Source organism: Thunnus thynnus, chromosome 11, assembly GCF_963924715.1.
Source record: "Thunnus thynnus chromosome 11, fThuThy2.1, whole genome shotgun sequence".
Classification (NCBI taxonomy): Eukaryota; Metazoa; Chordata; class Actinopteri; order Scombriformes; family Scombridae; genus Thunnus; species Thunnus thynnus.
The window spans coordinates 15028217-15050534 of NC_089527.1; the positions used below are offsets into that span (position 1 = coordinate 15028217).

General features: G+C 38.9%; 1 protein-coding gene across 1 annotated transcript in view; it reads right to left on the reverse strand.

Moving 5' to 3' along the window:
- Nucleotides 1–13095: 13095 nt before the first annotated feature.
- LOC137192539 (receptor tyrosine-protein kinase erbB-4-like) overlaps nucleotides 13096–22318 on the reverse strand; it is a 351735-nt gene continuing 342512 nt past the window's right edge. The window contains exons 26-28 of the mRNA XM_067603312.1: nucleotides 20955–21204; nucleotides 18697–18825; nucleotides 13096–18343 (exon numbers count right to left, since the gene is read on the reverse strand). Of these exons, the coding sequence (XP_067459413.1) occupies nucleotides 17673–18343; nucleotides 18697–18825; nucleotides 20955–21204 (1050 nt within the window). The 3' untranslated portion in view covers nucleotides 13096–17672. The remainder of the gene's footprint in view (nucleotides 18344–18696; nucleotides 18826–20954; nucleotides 21205–22318) is intronic.

Sequence of the window (22318 nt, forward strand, 5' to 3'; positions counted from 1 at the left end):
TAAAGTAGAGATCTTGACCAGACCAAATAATGTCCCCAGTTACTTCCCCAGTCAGAATTTTGCCATATAGATGGCAGGAGAAGCCAAAGTTTAGTCTGATGGTACCGCTATTGGAAAGGTCAAGTGATCTCCAAAATCAATAGGTTTCTCCTTATTGGGTGCATGACTGTGAACAACAAATATTGTAGCTATGTGAGTTTCAGGGTAAAGTTGAAAAGTTTATGCCGATGATAATAACAATGGAAAAGTCATTGGATTACCACAATAAATAGTTTCTTTCAATTTAAGAGTCAATGACTGAGAACAGCAAATTTTGTCCCATTCTGTAGGCCCCATATTTGTTTTTAGCCACGCTAGCAGCTAAAAACAAGTGCCTTGCCAGGGGACACATAAGAACAAGTATTCAAGTGTCCCAGTGAGCCATGACAGTGACAGTGAGTCGACATGCACAGTAACCAAAGCAGCTAAATGGAATATAGCCATCATTAATGTAATTATTTACACGTGTGCTTTTCTTATTGTGATATGTCAAAATGTCTTCTGTGAAAAAGGCCAATATGCTCTGACAGGATAAAGAAGTAACTTCTACCTTATTACTGAATGAGTCAAATAGAAAAATGAGATGTGCCATTTTTACGTGTGAAAGGACACAATTATCCTTCCACTGTAAGCCAACAAAGAACTGTCGTTAAGTCATTATGTTACACATGAATAGAGCAGCATAAATGCAATGAGTTGACTTTAACAATGACGCCTCCTCGCTTAAGACTGCTGCTTAATTAAAATTCAGCATTGCCCACAATTGGTCTAATTTATCACTCTGTTCACATGTTATTAGTATATTCTATGAGCAGAAGTCATTTAAAAACCTTACTTCATTGCCATTAACTTTGCAGACATGAGGAAATGTTAGTTTCCCTTTAAGTCCTTGTCCTTGATTAATCTCTAGAGTCTAGCAACTCTTACCATTATAATATGTCCACTTGTCTCCATGTTTGCAATATATTGCATGCTTGACTGAGTTTGACAATTATGTAATAGATCTAATGAATAGTATAGGCTTGGAAACTAAACCAACACAAATAAACAGACATGACTTACCATTTAAACCATGCAGAAAATAATTGTAATTTTAGTCGTCACTGTCTCTGAGGACTAAAATTACACAATACACAACGTGTTGCAAAGTCAGACAAAACAGGACCTTCCTCTGTTAAGTAAAGAAAGAACTGAGCGCAACAATATTTCCAGGGCTCTAATGATGCACCTGAAGATGATGCAATTGCAAAAGGTGGAATGAAGTTGGTTTGGAGCTCCATGTGACACACCTAAAAATTATGATGGAGATGACAGTGAATCTACTGCTTGAGTTTTACACTAAAATGGAGCATATCCACTGCAAAAACTCAAATACATGTTGTGATTAATAACTGTGGAGAGATAATGTCAACAGATTTGTTTTTCCATCAATGAAATAAAAGAAATGGTATGACAGTGTATCAAATTTGATTGGTCAAATGTTTAGTAGCATTATTTTAATGTACCAGCCCTCATTTTCAATGAGTTATGTTACAAGTTGGGTCATGTGTTATGCTATATAAAATTAATTGGCCTGGGGTCTGTACCTGCAAGTTTAACTCAGCTCTCCATGGGTTACTTGGCATCACCAAGCCTAATATTGGTGATCCTTGATAGCAGGTGTCCTGAAATCAGTTAGCATTTAGTTCTGCTAACTCTGGCTAACTCTTTCCTATCCAGCTACAAGTGCATTCATGTGGAAGAGGAAATGTTGCATTTATAATCTACTGGGGGATAATTAACAGCGAGTGGATTATTTTTCTAATAAAAGGACAAGTATAATTTCTATTTCTAATTATCCTCACAAAGTCACCTTGTGTTTTTCTGAAATGCAGTGATGGAGTGTAAAACTGCCAGACATCCTGGAATTTAGTGCAATTAAAATAAAGCTACAATAACCATTCATTATGTGTTTAACATGGTAAACGATCCCTCTGTTTGTTAGAAGCTCTGTTGTAAATCCAAAATGGACAAATGAAAGCCTGGAACAGCAAACTCATTCTAGTGGTCTATAAAAACGTCAATTACATTTTATTACTTTAGTTTAAACTCAGTACCTTTCTCCATGTCAGGACCCTGTAGGAATGATAAATCAATCTTCAGTCAACAGTCAGGCTGTTGATAGCTTCATCAGGCACAAATTATTTTCACAAGCATCTCATTATACACAAATCTCACAACAATGACAATAAGGAACAGGTGTCCAGTCTTACCAGTCTTAAACACCATTGGCTACAATCCAGAGCAACCATGTATTTGTATATGGAGTAATCATCAACCACCAAGTGACAAAAACTGGAAACCAAAGCAATATGATAAACCCCCAAATGAATATATAGTATATAATTAAAATATAAGAAAAACAAAACACAGGCGAAGAAAGGAAAAAATGTTAGATAATAATCCAAAACAACCACGACAATAAATAAAACAAACAACATGTGACTGGATATATAGCACATGCAGTAGAAACCATTTGGGCCGTATATACGCTGATAGATTTTATAGAAATGATTCACTTGGATATCACTGAACCAATAATGTCAGAGAAGTTCCAAAAACATTAAGTTCAGGATCAGATTGATTTATTATCTGGTGGCTATAGTGGATGTACTTTGTCAAGATAAAAGATGTCTAAATCACTGATCAACAGTGTCTCCTAAAGGTTAACATACACAGAGTAAGCCACAACATTTAATAATTCAGATGCTAGATAGTCTTATGAAACACGTTTTGACCAGCTCAAGTGGCAAGACTTTACTAAAAGTTTTAGCATAAGATTAGAATTCAAACTGACAGAACAGAAGCAAATACAGGAGCAACATGATTTTAGTTTCTTTTCTTCTTTAATTTAATGCTTCTGTAATAAAGTTCTGTAATGTCTGAGCTTATCTCACAGGCAAAATACTTTGAGTACTTTGGTTAATTAGCATAATAGAATTTCTGAAAAAACGTGGCTGAATAACATTATCCTGCTAACCAAACCTAGATCATATTATTCCTGTTTTCTTCTGCCTGCTGCTTCAGCTGCAGAATGTTGACTGGTGCTTTCACTGGACTCAGATGGGCAGCATTTCAAAGTTGGCATGATCTTGAGTCAGTTAACAACACTGGCAATGCCACACAAACACTCAAACGCACACACTTCCTGAAGTTATTCAGTTATCACAGTGTATCTTTCAATATTGGAAGTGAAGGGAAGTATAAATGAGTTGTAATGACCACTTTCTCTTGTAAAATGCCAATGTGGTTTCAATAGGAGCCCCTCTGTGTGAATATTGCCTTGCCTAACAAAGCGAGTGATACACACTAAATGCTGAGCAGCTCATATTCAACAGTAATCAGATGAGCTGTATTTCACAAGCAGTATGCAAATAACCAATGAGATTGCCTTATTAATCTTAATGTGTGTGTTGTCAACCACTACTTAGTGATATTCCGGACAGTTTTAGGTCTCCCCAAGCTTGAAATGACAATATTTGAATGTAGCCAAAATTAAGTAGCTTGTGCAAATCTCTCCTAACTACTGATTAAATTCTAATGTGTCCAATAAATCATTAAGCTTAAATGCATTTGGGGTAGTTTGATTTATGTTATGAAACTACTTGAGCATTCAGTGACTTGGTATAATTGTGCGACACTGGTTGTATACTTTGCCTCTGGGGTCATTTCAGTGAGGAAGAGAATGTAATATGACCGTAATATGGAAACTGAAAACCTAGCCTTCTAGATGTCAGCTTGTCCTCATCACACATATTTCAAGACTCTCAGGTAATCATGGCAAACAAAAAATATTCTTAACCTTATCCGCAGAATTTGTGTGTGTGTGTACGTGTGCAGGTGTGTGTGTGTTTGTGTGTATGTCCTCTCTATTTGCTGTAAAAAAGCTGTTCAATCACACAGCTCTCCTTGTCTCTGGTTTTGGCACATTCCCAGTACAGATCCTTCTAGAGTAAGGGTTTAATAACAGTACACAGCACAAATTTCGAAAGCTGGCGAATTGCACTGCCTTATTCTGATGAAGCATATAAAGCAGAGACATTTATAAAGTTTAGTGTTAGTGCTAAAAAAATGCAGCAGCAGCTGATGATAAGGTGTTAACCTCTCAACCACCTGTTTATTGTCCACAATAGGGTTAACATGTTATAGATTATGTCTAGGTTAAGCATTACAATGAAAAAATCCATGACAGAATGTTAGCAGCAATGTGGAGTGCTGCACTGATTTAGCTGAGGTTTGCAGATTTTAGCATGTGATACATGTAGAGGCAGTGTTCTCGGAGTCAGCTGATTTGTCAGCTGAGCTTGAATATTGCCATCACCTTCTGCCTGTGCTATTTACGCAAGTCATGTCCACTACCTCACACCCATGGGCTTTGTTTTAATCTCCTCCTTTCTCACTTTTGCAGATATAAATTAAGCTCTGTGAGAGGAGATATACAAAACACATTTATGTGGAACATGTTCCTGATATTATGTTTTTGTGTTCACTCTTGGTGATCCACCATGTTTTGTGGTTACAATAATCTGCTCAAATCCAGCTCTCTATTGATTTGTAGGATTAATTGTCAATTTGACACTCAAGGTGTTCCTCCAAACACACAAGTCACCAATATAAAAACGCAATGTCAGAATTGTGTGCCAAAAGCTAGCAAGCTCACAAGGTACATATTGGCTAGCATAGCTATTTAGCTTGACAACTAAAAGCAAAGCACAAAGAGGAACATAAAGTCACACTAGAGAGAGAGAGAAAATAATCCGTATGAGCATTTGCAGAGACTAAGGGGTCGCGACTAAAGGAGGTTACTTTTAAGTTGTAATGCTAGCTTGGTTACTTGTGCTGTCGAAATGGGAGTGGGGTAACAGACAAAACTGGTATTGAAATTTAACATCTTGAAAAACACTTTTCATAGCAATACCTATTTTTGTGATTTGAATTGTCTTTAATGAAATGTCCAATGTACATACAATTGATGACTGGTACTCTATAGAAAATGCCAGCAATCTCACTCCAAAATGTTACTTTAATGTCACACCCTTAAGGGCTGACACTGGAGGGAGTGCTAGAGTGGATATATGGACGCATGAGAGTGAGATTGGCGTACTGTAGATGAATGCAAAGAGCAACTGTTTGATGAGACTATGATGGACAATGAATGATAACCCTCACTCCTGTACAATTTTATTTTAGTGTCTGTATGTGTTTATTTGTTAATCTAAGTAAACTGAAACCAATGCTGAACTAAGGGCACTGTTGTTGAGACGAGAGCAGAGTGAGCTGGCACCACCACACCGTCGAGTCTGTACAGTCACCCTGTATCCGGCTCCTTTTACTACATCCACGGCTGACAGACTGTATATAAAAATGGATGACATGAGCCACTAAAAGTTCACTTCAAGTACACTTCAAAAAGGACGCCTTGTCCATCAATATGTTATAGTCAGACAGGATCTCTTCCTTGTTCCTATTGTCTCCTGCAGTTTTGCCCTCCCTTGTGTGTGCCCCCTGTTGGTCTCTGTTTCTGTTTATGTGTGTGTCTCAGCCTGGGGTGTGGCAATCCAGTTCACCATCACACTTGCCGCTCATCCAGCTCACAGCACACCTGCTGCTCATCCACTCATCAGAAGCCTGCAGTGTTTAAACCCCGGTCCTGCACTCCACTCGTCGCCAGATTTTTCTGTGTCCTATGTGGTATAGACTTCGGCCAATCTTCCTAGTCAAAGTAGTTATTCTCTTATGTGGTGTGTACCCTGTTTAATCTTCTGTTTACCTGTGCCTCAGGTTCATCACCTCCAGCCCTCTCAGTCTGCCGGCTCAGCTCCAAGTCTCGTTTGTCCCCTGAGTCTGCCAAGGACTCTGTTCACAGCCTGCAGTATTCCACTACCTGCCCTGGCTCAGCTACTGTTACCATCGCCTGCCCCGCTTCACTGATCGGAATCTGCTTCATCTACAACTTTAAAATAAACTTTACAACGCCTCTGTGTCTGAGCTCTACTCTTGGGTCCAGAATAATTCACATTTAAATTTAACACTATATACAATCTGGTTGCTAGATTGCCATTGGTTAGCAGAAAAAACACCTTCCGGTAACCATTCCAACTGGACTTAATTAAATGATTATGATGATTCCATTCAACTTATGTGATGGCCTAAATTCTGTTGGGGACAGGCCCTAAACCGTTACTCGAAAACAACCAGAAAATACCCTTCACCCTCTCTGTCCCACTTTAAACATGCAGGTATGTGTATGCAAAGTACCTGAACTCATACTTCTTGGCTGGCAGTGCATCGATCTGACTGTAAAGGTCATGTGAAATACTGGCAGTGATAGCATCAGGGTGCACTTATTGTGTCTGCACTGTAAAAAAACAACAAAAAACTGATCCACTGAGAATCAGACAGGGTTGTCTACATATTGTCTAGTTCAAGGTTCAACGTTGTCTTTATGGTCCCACTAGTGTAAATTTGTTTTGCAGCCAGGGCTCACATAAAAACAGAATACAAAAAGACAACAACAATGACACATCAACGCAATAAAACACAGAGCTAGAGTGGAGAATAGAAATTCATACCAAGTACAAATGCGCAAGAGTGCAGATGTGCAAGTGTGCAAATGTGCAAGGGAAGTGAAAGGAATGCAGCCAGAGTGCTATTTGCCATTAAGCATATCAATAGCACTAGGGATGAAGGAGACATGGAATCTTTTAGTCCTCCAAATGGGTGCCCTGAAACGACATCCTGAGGGCAATAGCTTAAACTCCCTCTGGAGTGGATGATGCTTTGTGTGTGTGTGTGTGTGTGTGTGTGTAGAGCCTCCAGAGACGGCAGTCTGTGAAGAGAATCCAATATGCTGTTTCATAATAAAAGCTCTCAAGGGGGATAGCAACAGTGCTTAGTGGGCTTTGTACAGTCCATTCAATCAGAGGCTGCCAGCATGCTGGGATTTAGAGGCAGGCGCCCTTTCCACTGGCTCTCTGAGAAAAAGAGATAGCAATGCCAAAACAGTGAGAACAAGACAAAACAAGTTTTAGAGCTTTGGTTTTAAGCTCAGCCTTCATTTTAAATTATATTATTACTGTATGATTGCATCAGGTGATAGGATGTGAATGTTCGAGACTGCAACATGATGAGTAACCATCTGCTCTGGTAAAACATCCCCAGCATGTCTCGTCTACATGGAAGGTTGTACAGCTTAGTTGCTGTGGCAATTGGTTCACTAACCTGGGATAAGACAGCTAAAACAGAGAACAGTGTATACATGACACAAATGGCGTACTGTGGAAAAATTGACTTCTTGATAGAGCAAACAAAACTGCCATTCTGGCTCACAGCCAATACTTAAACCTCTGACTTTGGAAGTGTTTACATCAGCACATATTAAAATAGCTGCATGTGAAAACGTGTGGAAGTAAAATGGTTTTTCTGTGCTGCTGAGGTGTTGTGGTAAAGATTGATATACTGTCAAATAGAGCCTTCACTTTTATTTGCTGAGAAGCATCAGTCAATCGATTCACCTAAAGACATTTAAGATCATTTACATTCAACTGTGCCGATCATCCTTCATATCAGATAAAAATCTATACACTTTGTCGGGGTGGGGGGTGAAAGGGAGAGGAGAGGCAGTGACAGATTGTTTCGATCACACTCTATTACCATCTTAAGGCAAGTGATTTGACTTTACATGGGGCAAAGGCTCCGGGATGCCGATCTCGTTATTGGATTTCCTATGATAATGCCATAAAATGTCATCAGCTGGAAAAGAGATGCATCTATCATGCCTGAGCAAGTGTCAGAAGAAATGACAATTTATGATTGGTGCTCCTGTGTGATTTTTCCTGCAAGTTTACAAGTTTGTATGTATGTGTTGACAGAGAGAGAGAAGCTTTTAATGTGAAAAACTGTCTGAAGAATAGAGGTTGTGCTCATGGGAGTGGAGCTACAGTGCTGTCGGACTCCTTGCTCTTTCTAACCTAAAGGCATAATCTGTTGAATGGTGAGAGATGTCTGCAGCCAGGCTTCATCTAGGCAGAATGAAGATGTCATGCTGTGACTACAGGCTACACAACACTCCCATGTGTCTGGCTGAACTACTTAAGAATGGACTGACATTTGAAGTATGTGGGTGTAAAGGGCCCTCAAAACTGTAAGGGCTGAATTGAAAGTAGCACTGGATCCCATCTAGAGGGGAATAAAGACAGATGGCTATATTTAAGCCAATCACAGTTTGAAAGAAACCTTGACTGATTTGTGCACACTCACTTCTGCTATTCCTGCAAAAGCACAACCAAGTTGTAGTGGACAACTTGCTAAAATGATGGGCCATTTATTATAATTGGATGAGAGGTGACCCATCAGTGGTAACATTAGTATGCCTTGTGAAACCCACTAGGACTTAGATTCACTTGGGTGACCCATTGAGGTATTTATGCCCCCAAGAGCAACAATCCAGTGTAACTTCCAAGAATTTCACTGGACACCCTGGTGTCCCAGTGGGACCCCAATGGGCAATCTCACATGTAGTTAATTCAACCAGTTCATCATAACACAATGGTAAAATAAATATTATGGCCAAGAAACCGCAAGAATAAGCACAATCCATCTTTAAATATTGACTGATCTTTATTCATATTGAATTAAAAATATATTTTAATTCATGTAACAAAACAGAGAGAATACATATTTAAATGTTTTAGCTTGGGAAATGTGTCAATTAACCAGTGAAAAGAAACATTTAAAACTGGTAATATGTGACATGTAATATGGTCTATAAAACTTAGTTTTCAATCACTCTAATGAGTTGATACAAAGAAATAATCATTTATGATCATTTTCATGATAGAAGATAGTTTCTTCCAAACGTCAATGTATTTTAAACTGACAATGACTTTTGAGGAGCTTGCCAAACTGACCACTTTTCCAAATATATATGTAAATGCTGGATATTATAAAATGACGGGATTGCCACCAAATTCATCTGTGCAAATGCCCATACACTTTCCAATGGTAAGTGTACAATAGGCCTACAGTATTTTGTAGGTAATATACAAAAATTCTGATGAACATTTAAGGAATCCAAAGTTGATACCGGTTATGCTATAGCCTGTAAAATTGTGAAAACAAAATTTCAATATTCATCATTTGTCAAGTCTACAGTATAATGGAAAACAGCACAAAACCTTTAGTTGCCTGGCTCACTTCCTGCATATACAACACAAGTTGTGCTTGAGTGTGACAGTATATTCCAATTGTCAAATTGTGCATCCATAAAATGTTCCTAAAATGGTGATCTCCCTGACATGTTTAGATTGTAAATTTAACAAACCATCCAGCTTCAGTTTTTCAGCTCTGCAAAACTTGACATCAAAATTGAACTGCAATGCTTGATCACTATTGACACATTTATCGCTACACCATTCAACTTTGGTGCAGTCATGTACACGACCAATGACCAAAATACCACACAAGTGCAGCTGAGGATTTTTTCTACAGCTGATGAAGTCCTCCAGATGAAAACATCGCTTTAATGGTTCAAAGCCCTATGTGCACCATGAGCCACAATGAAAACAGTTCACCCTGATGATTTTGGTGCCAGTCCTCACATCAAATATTAGGCAAGGTGACAAATGGGCCAAACTCCCAAAAAGTCCTGTAGAGATCCAGTGAGATGGAAATATTAATTTCCTGTAGAAGTGACTTCTGGAAAAGAGTGAACATTTAAGTCCTGATGAAGCCAAAGAAGTATACCCACTAACCTACCTGTACAGGCAAATATCAGTGATTTAAATGATCAATCCAGCCCATGCAAACTGTTTTCCATTTAGTTTTTTTTAAAAACATCATTAAATAACTCTCAGGGCTGTGACATAATATTGCTACACCATTCAATCAGTATTGCCCCAAATGGATGAAGAGCTGAATATCATCTGAAAGTAAACAATGACTGAGCTCAGTGCAAATGGAAATTAAGTTATCCAAGGAAATAAAGTGTAGGTCCTCAAAACTCAGGGTGTAAAGTGACACTGGTGGATTAATAACATTGGTGAGATAAAAGACTGAGAGAAAAGGGGGATGACATATTGAATATTCATTAGTATTGCAAGAGCATCTTAAGAGTGTACAAAATCTTTAAAAAAATCTCAAGAGGTGGCTAATACTGAGAGAAGCGTTGAAGATAGTGTGGGTATAATACACCCAATAAAAAAAAAAGAATAACACTCCCACGAAGTGAGCAAGAGCAAAGGCTGAAACACAAAATCCACCAAGTTGTGCTGAAAACACAATCACGCAATCACAGGGGAAATAATGGGTTGGGGTGACAAGAGACCCTGCAAGCATTTTAAAAGTCAGAGTTCACTCTTCAAATTACATTTACAGAATATATATACTGTATATATATTTATATACATACAGAAAAGATATTCCCCAAAGAAAAAATACAAATTCAGTAGACCACTAAAAATGCAATGATGCAAGGAGAAATAAAAACAAACAAACAAAAAATCTTCAACTGGAAAAAGACGCATCATTGTCCTATTTACAGATGCACCTGGCCTTCTTTTACCTACCTATAAAAATACTATCCACTTTTTATTGATTTTTACATTTTTTAACAATGGTAAAACCGTTGAGCAACCCATTATTTTAATCTTTATGTCATTTGGTTAAAACATAATTCTTAATTTCATTTAACAGTTTTACCATCAATTCAATATATTGTAAACTGTGCTTACTCAACCACTTTCATCTATCCCTGTTATTGTGGCACTGTAGAATACACACATATAAATCTGTGATAGAGTATGTAATGGTAAATAGTGTATGATTCTCCTTTAAAATATGGGATTTGTTTAATGATGCATTGACCAAAACTATTTCTAGTTGAGAAATTAATAATAAAGTTTTCTGAGATGTAACACGTGTTTATCCGGTACAGTAAGATCATTTAAACGATTTAGGTTGATTGAATGAAATGTCCTCATAATATGAATAATCAAAGCATAGAAAAGTGAAATAGAACACACACTATAAATAAAGTCGCTCTCTCCCACTCCAGGGGCTGAACCATCCAAAGTCTTCATTTCTGGGTCATTTGAATCATAAAAGGCTGACATGGGTTGTCCCATTTCAAAGGTCCCACAAAATGTGGCTGAGAAGTGAATCCAAATCTGAAACGTGAAACAACTGGTGTATGCTTTGCAGCCCTCATTATCACACTATCAATTGTGCACCAATCAGTTTTGAACTTGATTGGTGAGGCAATCCTTGCCAACTCATAAAGCTGGGTTATATCATGTGACGCTATGTTTAACATTTGTGTTCAGGTTATCTATCACTGGTAGTTATGTCAAGTTTACTAAACCAATGAGAAAGCCAACACAGTATAAATAATGGAGGCCAGGCATGGACTCCTGTGTTTGTTAGAAGCCTGGACATCTTAATGGCAGGGAATTAAAGATAAGGGGATGTTATATTGATATTTGTCCATCATGTGTTGAAGTTATCAAACTTTTACTGTAAACTCAGGTATCATAATACCTATTCTTGTTTAACACTAGTATTCAAAAGGTATAGGCCATTTGAGGGCAACTGCTTGATGAGTTGACAAGGAGCACCTACAAACAGCAGCTTGGCCTGTGAGTTTAGGCTGTTTCATTTGGCAGATTCAACCTGACCTTCTCATCCTCTGAAGGGCCCATCTTAGTGGGCTACATTCTTGAAAAAAATCCAGCCCCTGAATTGGGACAGAGCTAGTAATTGCTTTAAAGTTGATTAGAGAACACGATTGACATGATGAAGATGATGAAGCCTTTAAACTGCATATCAAAAAACTCCATGTTGCCACAATGAGACCCTGAAGAGCAAACACAAGAGTAAAAACAAAACTTTACATACCATTTACAATACTTATGATAACATTAAAATACACTAAACCCCCAAAACAAAAGTAGATGCACAAAATAAATATAACTGTTACTATAAGGCTGATTTACTGGGTGAGCAGTCAGTATTGAGGGGGAGTTATTGTGCTCCTTTGAATACCTACTGTACCTATTAGGCTTACATTTTCACCGAACATAATATCTTCTCACATGAAACTATGATTCATGTTAACATTTGACCACAATCATTTTTTCCTCTGTTTTAATCTTTGTTTGTATTCACTCCAAACAGAACTGCTTTTCAGTTTTCACTGTTTCAGCTGCAGAACAGTGTTTGCTACATACAATCCTACAGTCATCTCTGAGGAGAAAGAAAGAATGGCAATCACCTCTGGTCTCCACTGCCAGTTACAGTGCACTTGCAGCTTCTCCCCTGCTAGCTTTTGTAACATTGATGCATTGGTCTGGTAACATTTCTGGAATGCTAATACGTTAGTTTTATTCCCGCTGCAGGATTACAACCTATTGCCTGTCGTTCAGGGTTTCTCAGCTGGCGCACTAGGTCGAGATGTTGGGTAACATGATTTCCCCCCAGAACAACAAGGGAAAGTGGATGAATTAGCATTCAAAAAGCTAAAAGCCCCTTGTGATCTTTGCCGGCTGAGAGCGCCAGCAGGTTTTCTCCTCCAGAACATTGGCTTTATTTTTCCATTGAGATCCATTACGAAACCTTTTGGTGACTCTCCACTGCTGCCATTGCACGGCCATACAGTAGTCTACAAGCACTATTATGAATACCTTATTGGTGATGGTAAAAATAAACTTATATAACTGACTTTCAACTGTAAAAACATAGAGAGGACATTTTCATTGCACACATTTACAAGACGAATGTATACATGAGTTAAAGCTCAGACTAGCAAATCTGAAATCAGCAGAATAATCAAGATCAATAAATCAATAAATCAAGAAAGTGTGAGAGGACAGATCTAGCACAGCTTAATCAGGTTAGTAACAGAGTAATGCCAATGCCAAAGTGATACTAAACATAGTGCCGACTTCAAGATTTACCATTTAAACCCTGCCCCCATCTGTCCCACCCCCCATCCCACCCTCCCACTTACAAAATTCACATTTGAGTTTCATCATTGATTCTACTGTGGTATTATGGCACTAATCTGCCCACCATTATTCTTTCATTTCAATAGGTCTGACATCCCTTTATGCTGTGGCAACTTGTGCCTCAGCTGGCGCTCAACTGGATGATAATTATTTCCCATAAAACCTGAGAGGGGGAGAAAACACTACGTCTGGGCAACATCTGTGTTTTGGACAGTAAATCATCAGTACTGTTTGTCTGAATCTTCGCTCTGCCTGGTATTTTCTGTGTAGAGGCACAAAGTTGTGTAACAGTGGTTGTGTATTGGTATGTCAGCAGTGAGACATGCACAGGCATTGGTCGGTCTCCAACTTTCATGATGTTATCATCTATTACGTAAGGTGGGCGATATGGATAATTAGTTTTCTTTCATGGTTCTGTGGGTTTATAATGCAATATTACTATACATGTAGATTGTGCTATAGTACATTTTCTGGAACTTTAATTGATAAACTGTTCTTAACCACTGACTGTAGATAAAATAACCCAATGGGAATGTCAGTTTTTCAGTTAAAGACCCACTGATTTTACACATAATGTTCAATTTACTTGTCACAAGGACTACTACTCAGTGTGTGAAAAAAAGTTATATAATTTCTTCTATTCCTCTAGAGGGAGCTTTCTAATATTTGAAAGAATAACCCTGATGACATCATGTCTGCTTGGGCTTGAGACTTTTTTTTACAAAAAGCCCTTGGAGGTGTGGGGTTTGGAAGAAGTGGGCATTTAGGTGGCAGAGAGGGTCCTATGAAAGACGCTATTGAGCTGCACTACGGGAAATGTTGGATCTAGTGTTTTTGGAAGTTTAACCATACTAGGGATTGATTCAAAAATCCTGTTAAACAAATATTTCCATCAGTACCTGCAACAGTCTAGTAAAATGAGAGATATTAAAGGGATAGCTATATATATTCAAAAATTGACAAATTTCTATCACTTGGTGTATGGTCATATCGCCCAACCTGTCCTGTTACAACTATGATATTCAGGATGATGTTGGGATACTCCTGTACTATCAACAGGTAACACAGGGCCTCAGTGCAGTGGAAAGAATCTATTGTCTCACTGTGAGTTATAGTTGCAACATGATGAAAAAATGAACTGCCGCTTAGAGCGAGAATAACAGCAAAGTCATCTGGCTGTGCCAGAGCAGTAAGTGCTATTAGATTATCAACCCCAGCCTAAATTAGGCTTCAAAGTCATTTGACAACAGATGCTAGTGGTCTCCATCAGTAACAGAGTTTACTGTAGCATCTGGCAGTAATGTATGTGTACAGAAAGCTGATTCAGTAACGTCTAACTAGTGCTAGGCGGTATGACCAAAAATTTGAATCATGGTATTTTTTTTAACATTCGGGTGGTTTCATGGTATCATGGGTTGTTTTTTTTTGTTTTTTTTTTTGCATGACTGAGCCTTTATATAGGTTTATAGTGGCTTATTCTACTGTCAAGAGTACATAGAGTTTACATGAATTGCTTCAAAAGTTTGTTTCTGAGTCTGAATGAAAGTAAACATAGGAACTAGCTGCCTGTAGCAGCATTATGGCTAACTGCATAGAGGTCTATATCCGGGCAGTTTTCTGGATAACCGAACCACCAACATTCATCCGTGCACGCCGGTTTGTTTACATGTATATGGCTGACTTTCAATGCGGTTAGACTGTAATAAAACTAAAAAAAATTAAGCACAATGACGGATTATCCTGTGGACTTTTTTTGAGGATGATTGTGAGTCATTTCACTTTGAATGGTCAACCATATTTATTTGAGTACACAGAGGAGATAAAACAGAATAAAGAAGAAAAACTAAGAATGGATGCAGAACAGTTTATCAACATTGTCATCCTGGAGATTGTTTCACCTCCACAGAATCAACTGGAGGAAAAAAGTGAGGCTGGCTGGATCAAACATTCAGCGCCACATGGTAAGAAAAATGCGATTACAACACATAATTGTGTGAAGAATTACAGTATGCAAGTCTCATCATCCTTCAACAGAAGTCCATGAAAACTGTTTAGTGTGGATTTTGTCATTTTATCCTTGCAATTTGGAAGCTGGCAGACATTTTATTTCATCTACCAAGTTACTACTTCTCTAGCATGAACAGATGCTTATTATCCACAGCCTCAGACGTAAACAAACGGACGTGCAAACTGCCCCGAGTGTAGTTCCTTGTACAGTTAGCCATAATGCTGCTACAGGCGGCTAGTTTCGGTGGTTACATTTGTTCAGACTAACAAACAAACATTTGAAATGATTCATGTAAAAATCATGTTTATTTTAAAGCAGTAGGAGGCTGAAGGAGCTTGCCCTTTATGTGAGGCCTCTTTTGCCAAATCTCAGTCTGAATCTCTGGAATCTCAATAATGGAGCTACCTGGCAAGCTAGCGAGCTGTACCCAGCATGCTGTTTGGTGGTGTAATTTTGTAAATGTACAATTGGCGTTACAAGTTGTTTATGTGTCACAAATTGTTGTGTACCATGGTGTTTTGCCCTGTTAAAGAGAGTTAGTTGTGGGTTATTAATTGTGTTATGAAGTTTTAACTGTTAGTGGTAAGGTTACGCAGTTAACAGGGGTCCCCTCTCAACACACTCTACACGGCTTGCCCCACCTGTAGCGCTCTTGCGGCCTATTGAAGAGTTACAGCAATTATTTCAGCTGTGTACCAGAATAGCGGTATATGAAAAATTCATATTGTATGGGAAATTAAAACTGGTATACCGGATGAATCGGTATACTGTCCAGCACTATGTCTCACCATTATTGTCAAACACCAATACAAAAGAAAGTGTCCCATTTTCTTGTAGTTTTCCATTGTAAAAATATGGAGGAGGCCTCTTAAGACAGTTTTGACAGTCTCTCTTCCTGAACCACCCCTAACCCTAAGAGACAGAGCAAGGCCTTGCAGTCAGGACTACAAGGTTAAAGTTAATTTTCTGTTTTTATGACATACAATAGTATGAACACAGAGAGGTGAAAAAAATGAAAAAAATCTTTTGATGTACTTTTCCAGAAACAGCCCAGTTCACAGAGCCTTTTTCTGGGATTGTGTCTGTCTGGTAATGACATTTAATTGGCTTATTTACAGATCTGCAGAGTTTGCCTCTTTGCCATCTCCACAGTTCAGTTTCGTGGCTGGATGTCTGTGCTGTTTATCCTGCCCTTCATTAGTCAAATCCAGTGTAAGACAAGGTGACAAAGTAAACGGATCTCTAATGTCTAAACAGAAGGAAAAAAAAGATTATTATATGCTCTGTTCCAGATTGTGATTTTCTCCCTCATGTTCTGTTTATATGTGCTCAACAGTCATGCTTGTTGCCCTGTTTAAATAGTTGTCCATTCCCCAGCACCAGTTCCACTGTAACATTATTCCTTGTCCTGTAGTTATGTCAGTCACCATGGTGCTTACAGCAATCTTATGATGAATATACTGAACTGGATGGTTTGCTGTCTCTTCGGACTGCATTGGTGTGAAAAGGGGAACAAGAGGGATACCATTGTGGGAAGTGAAGAGTCATCTTCTGAGCAATCAACCTTTTAAATCCCACCCTATCCATGCCAATAATCCGTCAGATGCTTTCCACCAGGTACTGGGTGATATCACAGCTTTCCATAAAGCTGTGGTGACATTTACTTTGGTGTTGACCCTTTCTCTGCGTTACACCACTGAGATTGTCATTGGCACTGACACTGCCATTATGGACACACTCTGTCTTCCAGCTCAAGGTCAATCAAGCTTCTCCTCCAGAATATATTTCAAGTGGCAGCAGGCTTATCTGACAATGTGTGTGTATTTAGTCATGAATTAATGTATGGTTATTATTGGTGTGTCAAGGCTGGCGGCATGTTCACATGTTTAGGTATGATATGAGCTGTATGTGATAAATATTTGAATTCCATTACTGGTGTAGCAACATGTAAAAGAAGCGTGTGGACAGACATGCAAGCCACATCTGGGCTTTTCAGCATGACTGCAGGTTTGCTGGTAAGTCACGACACAACTCCATGTGCATGTGTCATTCACAGACTGCACCCAATGTGTGCATACTGCAATGTGTACATCTAGTTGGGTGAAAAGTATGCTAAAAGCACACGGGAAAGAGTAATTTATGGGTATATAAAGAAAAGCAATCATAATGTATGTAAGGTCATGGCAATAATTCTCTCTTTGGGCTAACCTCAGTTTATTTCTCCCTTTTTTCCTATTAAAGATCTGTGTTTTTGTGTGTTTCTGGCACTAATGATGGCAGGACAATTTGCTTTAGGACAGAACCAACCTTTAGGGGTCATGTTCAAGGATGGAGCTAAAAAAGATGGTTTGAGTGTAAAGTGAGGCTGTCAGTGACTGTTATTGTAGTACTGTCAAGAAAAAGGCAGAACCTTAGAGTGAGAAGAAAAGACTTGCAATCAGACATGACAGAGATAAGTGTTCGAGGAGGGTGCAAGGAGAACCCAGTTTGAGAAATACTGCATGGAAACGAGAGGACTGTTTGAGGTCCATTCATCTCCACCCCTATCCCTCTATTCATCCCTTTGCTGTGCTACAGGGGGGTCACTACACCACAGTGTTCCTCTGTCTGTATGGAGGGGGTGGCAACACATTTCCGGCTTTCATAGCAGCCTCGGACAAGTATTCCTGGTTTTCAGCCACAGCAGGGCGAATGCGTCCATTCTGCCGGTAGAAGAAGCGTGTGCTGCAGTCCTGCAGGTACTCAGGGTTGTGCAGTGAGGTTTTCGGGGGGAGACTGTGCTGCCAGTATTCAGGATTGTCAAAAGTGGCCTTTTTGCCTTTCTTATCAAACACGATGGTGCTGCTGGTAATCCCTGAGTGCAGGGCATGTCCTGAATGCCCCGAATGCAGGGTGTGTGATGGATATGATGGGTGGGGAAGGTGGCCAGGGGGAATCACATATCCAGAGGAGGAGACGGTGTGGCTTGATGTTGACGGGTTGACTGTCTGCGATAATGATTGGGCAGCAGAGGACCCAGGGCCAGAGATGGAGACAGCACCAGCCAATCCGTTCTTGTCCCCAGGGTTAAGAAAGGTATTCAGGTACAGTGGCTCATTGACATACTCATCATTCCCGTGGATGGACTGGCTCTTGGGGGCAGCAGCAGCACCAGCCATGTGCAGGGTGTGGCAACCTGCTCCATCAATCACTGCATGGGCTTCACCATTCCTACGACGTGTGACGAAGGGGTTTTCCTCTACAGGGTTGAGATAGTCTGCAAACAGAAAGAAGAGTTTAAGATTAGTTAAGACCTTTTTATCTCAGTCGATCTTTGCTGTAGGTCAATAGAGATGCTTGTGAAATTATTTCAAAGGCTTCAGAATGAGTGCGTGTAGAAGACTATGTTATTACAGCCAATAAAATGTCATAAAGGCCAAAATAATGCTTATAATATGAAGCCTGCAGTTCAGCATGATTTGGGTTTGCATATCATATATCAAAGTGTAAAATATAAATAAATGTGAATGTGTAAACTATTCTATTTAATTCAGTTATATATCCATCCAGCAAAATGTCCACTGACTTTATGGACACATACAATAGTGCTCAAAACTGTCAAAGTACAACCTGAGTTGTTCTTATCTCTCATGGAAGTCATGTATACATCCTGGTCCTTCTCTCCTTTTGCTCCTCTTTCTGCCAGAAGACCGGTTGGGTCGGCACTGTAACGCTGCCCACTACTGTCCTCCCCTCCACCTTGGAAAGCAGAAAGAAAGAAAGGAAGTGTTGAGGAAATTATTCAAAAACTCTCTTCTTCATGATGCAAACATTTATTTTGAGGAACAAGAAAAAAGTAGAAAAGGTTGCTCCAAACGTTGCTGATTCTAGGACATGTGCACACGGAGAAAGCAGAGAAGATTTCTCTCTGGCCTTGTTTCCTACAGTACTTTATACCTTCTTACAAGTCATCTCAGCCGCTGTCGAAATGCAAATTAAGAGGTTAAACAAAATGTAGCAGTACAAAGGAGTAAAACACTAGAGTACAAAACAAAGGAAATCCTCCACAGAAGCAACAATTCAATCATACTAAAAAAAACTGACAATTTGTCAACTGTCTTCTAATAACTTCAGTGTGGAGTCTGGGTGCTAATACTAAATCTTGGATTGAGATTTGTGGAATATGGTATATCTGTCATCCTTTTAATGTAGGTCATTGTTCATCAATAAACAAGCACCATCATGTAACTATGTTTTCCTATAACTAAACTCATGGCTATGGCTACCATGGAGGACACTAATATCAAGCACTTTGATTATTAGTATTTTCATTGGGATATGGGGGTTTTAGTGACCAGAAATGCATTTCCTTTTTAGTTTTCATCTGTTGACAATAGATAGATCACTGTCAGTGCATGAATAGGATCCACATCAGTATGACACACTCTCACACTCCCCAGTGAATGCACAGTAGGTAGATGCACATGTATTGATACAGCTTATTTTAGACTTGATTTCACCTTTTCCTAACCAAACAATTCTGGAAAGGAGGCAAAAATGTGCTGCTCAGTGGTATGAATATAGACAGATTGACTGATTCATGTTACCATCACGAAGGCTGTGCATCACATTCAGAATATATTTTAAAGTTATCAGTTTCCCAACTTGCAAGCATGTGTATTCACTTATTCAGACCCTGTGATTTAAAGACAAAAATGTAAGTAATTTTGTCTTTGCCACTGTGTTGTCTACTTAGAGCAACCTTGTTTCTTAGAAATTGCGTCCATATCAAGTGGGTAGCTCCCGTTTTAAAAAGTGAAGCCAATGCAGAAGTGCCTTAAACCTGCATTCTTTCTACTGGCCAGCAGGGGGTGACTCCACTGGTTGCAAAAAGAAGTCAGACTGTAAGGAAGTCAATGAGACCCTACTTCTCACTTAATTTATTAACTCAGTAAACATTTTCCTAATGAGTTAATGGTCTCAATCGCTAGTTTCAAGTCTTCTTCAATACAGTATGATGTTCATTTTGTAAATTATGGTCCCGTTTAGAGAAAAATAGACGATAAAGCAGGGTAAGCTTTAGGGCGTGCTTACCTTGTGATTGACAAGGTGCTGCCACAGCAACAACATTGATTTTGTAATGTAACAATGGCATAACCCCAGATTCACAGACTATAGGCATAGCTGCCGCTATTTCACAGTGTGTTTTCCATTTATGAAAGTTAATTGTAACATTTTGGTCACCTAAAAAAGTCTACTACTAAAAGACCCTCTAAGGATGCAAACCCCAGTCTGTGCTGTCATAGTCCTGTATCTTGTACATTCCCCATCCACCCTGACCTCCTCCCTACGACTGCAGAATGATACATGAATGAAGTGCTTAATTCATTGAAAAAAGTTACCTGTGAACATAATCCAGGCAGCGAGTATGTTTGTCAACACAATGTAATTGGGAACACAGTTTAGTTGTATATGAACATGATTTCTAGGAGACAGGGTTACACACACACACACAAACACACATTATTAACGCACATTATTCAGAGCACAAACTGAACCTCATTACCTTCAGATGTATTATTCACATATATTTCTGTGAAACAACCCTTTTGAGTGTTCACATCTGCAGAACCACACAGTATTACCTTCCGCTGTAACCTCTGTGTCCACTGTTATATTTTCAAGAAACACTTACAACCCTATTTTAACACATCAAGACATACTGCATTGCCATGTAAAATTTGATAATGGTTAATTAAAGTATATACTTTGCTGATGTAAAAATAAATATAATGGAGAAATACAAAAATAATTCAATGGCTTAATCAGAGCATTGCTTTACTTAAAGCAACAACATTATTTACATTATTGTGCAGATAACCCTCTACCTTGTCCAGTAGTGAGAACTGAGCCAACCCCAAGGGCGCTTGACCTTGGGGAGGCCTGCTTCCTCAGGGTACCATTACAGCGTGGGTCCTCCTGGTTGCCACGGACAAATCCACCACCAATCTGCCCCACTGAGGCCAGGTCCTGGGGCACTAGGCAGCCTCCAGTCACGGGAGGAACAGAGACCACTCTGGGCAGGGTGGCAAGCATATCCTCCATGCTGAAACTGGGGTCCTGGTAGCCAAATTGGTTCTGAGTAGAAGGAGAGTAGACAGAGGATTTGGAAAGAACAGAAAAGCAGGAATTTTAGACCGAATTACAAGAATATCAGTTTACTGGGCTAGTAATGGCAAAGTTTTTTTCTGCTCTTCTGTGGATGGTGAACGATTAAAGGTCAAGAGTGAGTGAGTGAAGAAATTATTTGGTGTGTTGTCCAATATTTGGTCTATACCCTAGTTCTGAAAGCTGCGATTTGATTTACTAGTGCAATCATACAAACAAACAAACAAATAAAACAAAAATAAATAAATAAATAAATAATACAAGTATATCGTTAATTTTGAAATTTTATACAATGTCCAAAAAATGGCAATTCAAGTTCTGAATGTGACAGGCAGGGGAGACTACTAGCAGTGTCAAACAATAACATAACAGCATGACTGCCAAGGACAATTTCATTAAAAGGATTTTAATTAAAAGGCTCCACGCAGCAAAGCCTTAAACTAGCCATATCAGCCCTACCCTGCTGTGTGCATTTTGTGTCTACGCTCATAACAAAAAAGGAGTTTTTTAGAACCTCGCCGGGTGCTCTTTTCTGATTCATCTTTTTTTTCCTTTTATCCAGCAAGAGGGCTGTTTTCATTTTTACACCGTCTCACAGTGTCCTGTGTAAAAAGTTTGTAACCATACCAATAAGATAGAACATTTGTTATTTTCCTGTTGCACTCATTTTAAGGTAAAGTCAGTAAATGGCTGGTAGTCAAAGGTATGAGTTAAAATCCCCATTTAGATCACCAGTTTTGATCAGGTTCCCTAATTATCCATGACTTTTGGCCACCTGTTTACCACAAAAAATGGTTCTTCAGTCCTGTAAGAGTCAGAACTATATATATATATATAGTCTTTTATTAGGATTTTATAAGGTCAGTCAGTGTTATCTAACTATGATTTACTGTAATGCTGGTCTGTGTATTCACATATTTGATAAATGTTTTATTAATACTACACTGGTTGTCTTTGGCAAAGACAAAATAATAATCTGAGAGAAATATGGACGGTTCTTAATTCATGGACTTTTTTTGATAGGGACATTCAACTTCAAATTTACTAAGATCTCAGTACAGCGAGTGGCAGCTTTCAACCAACA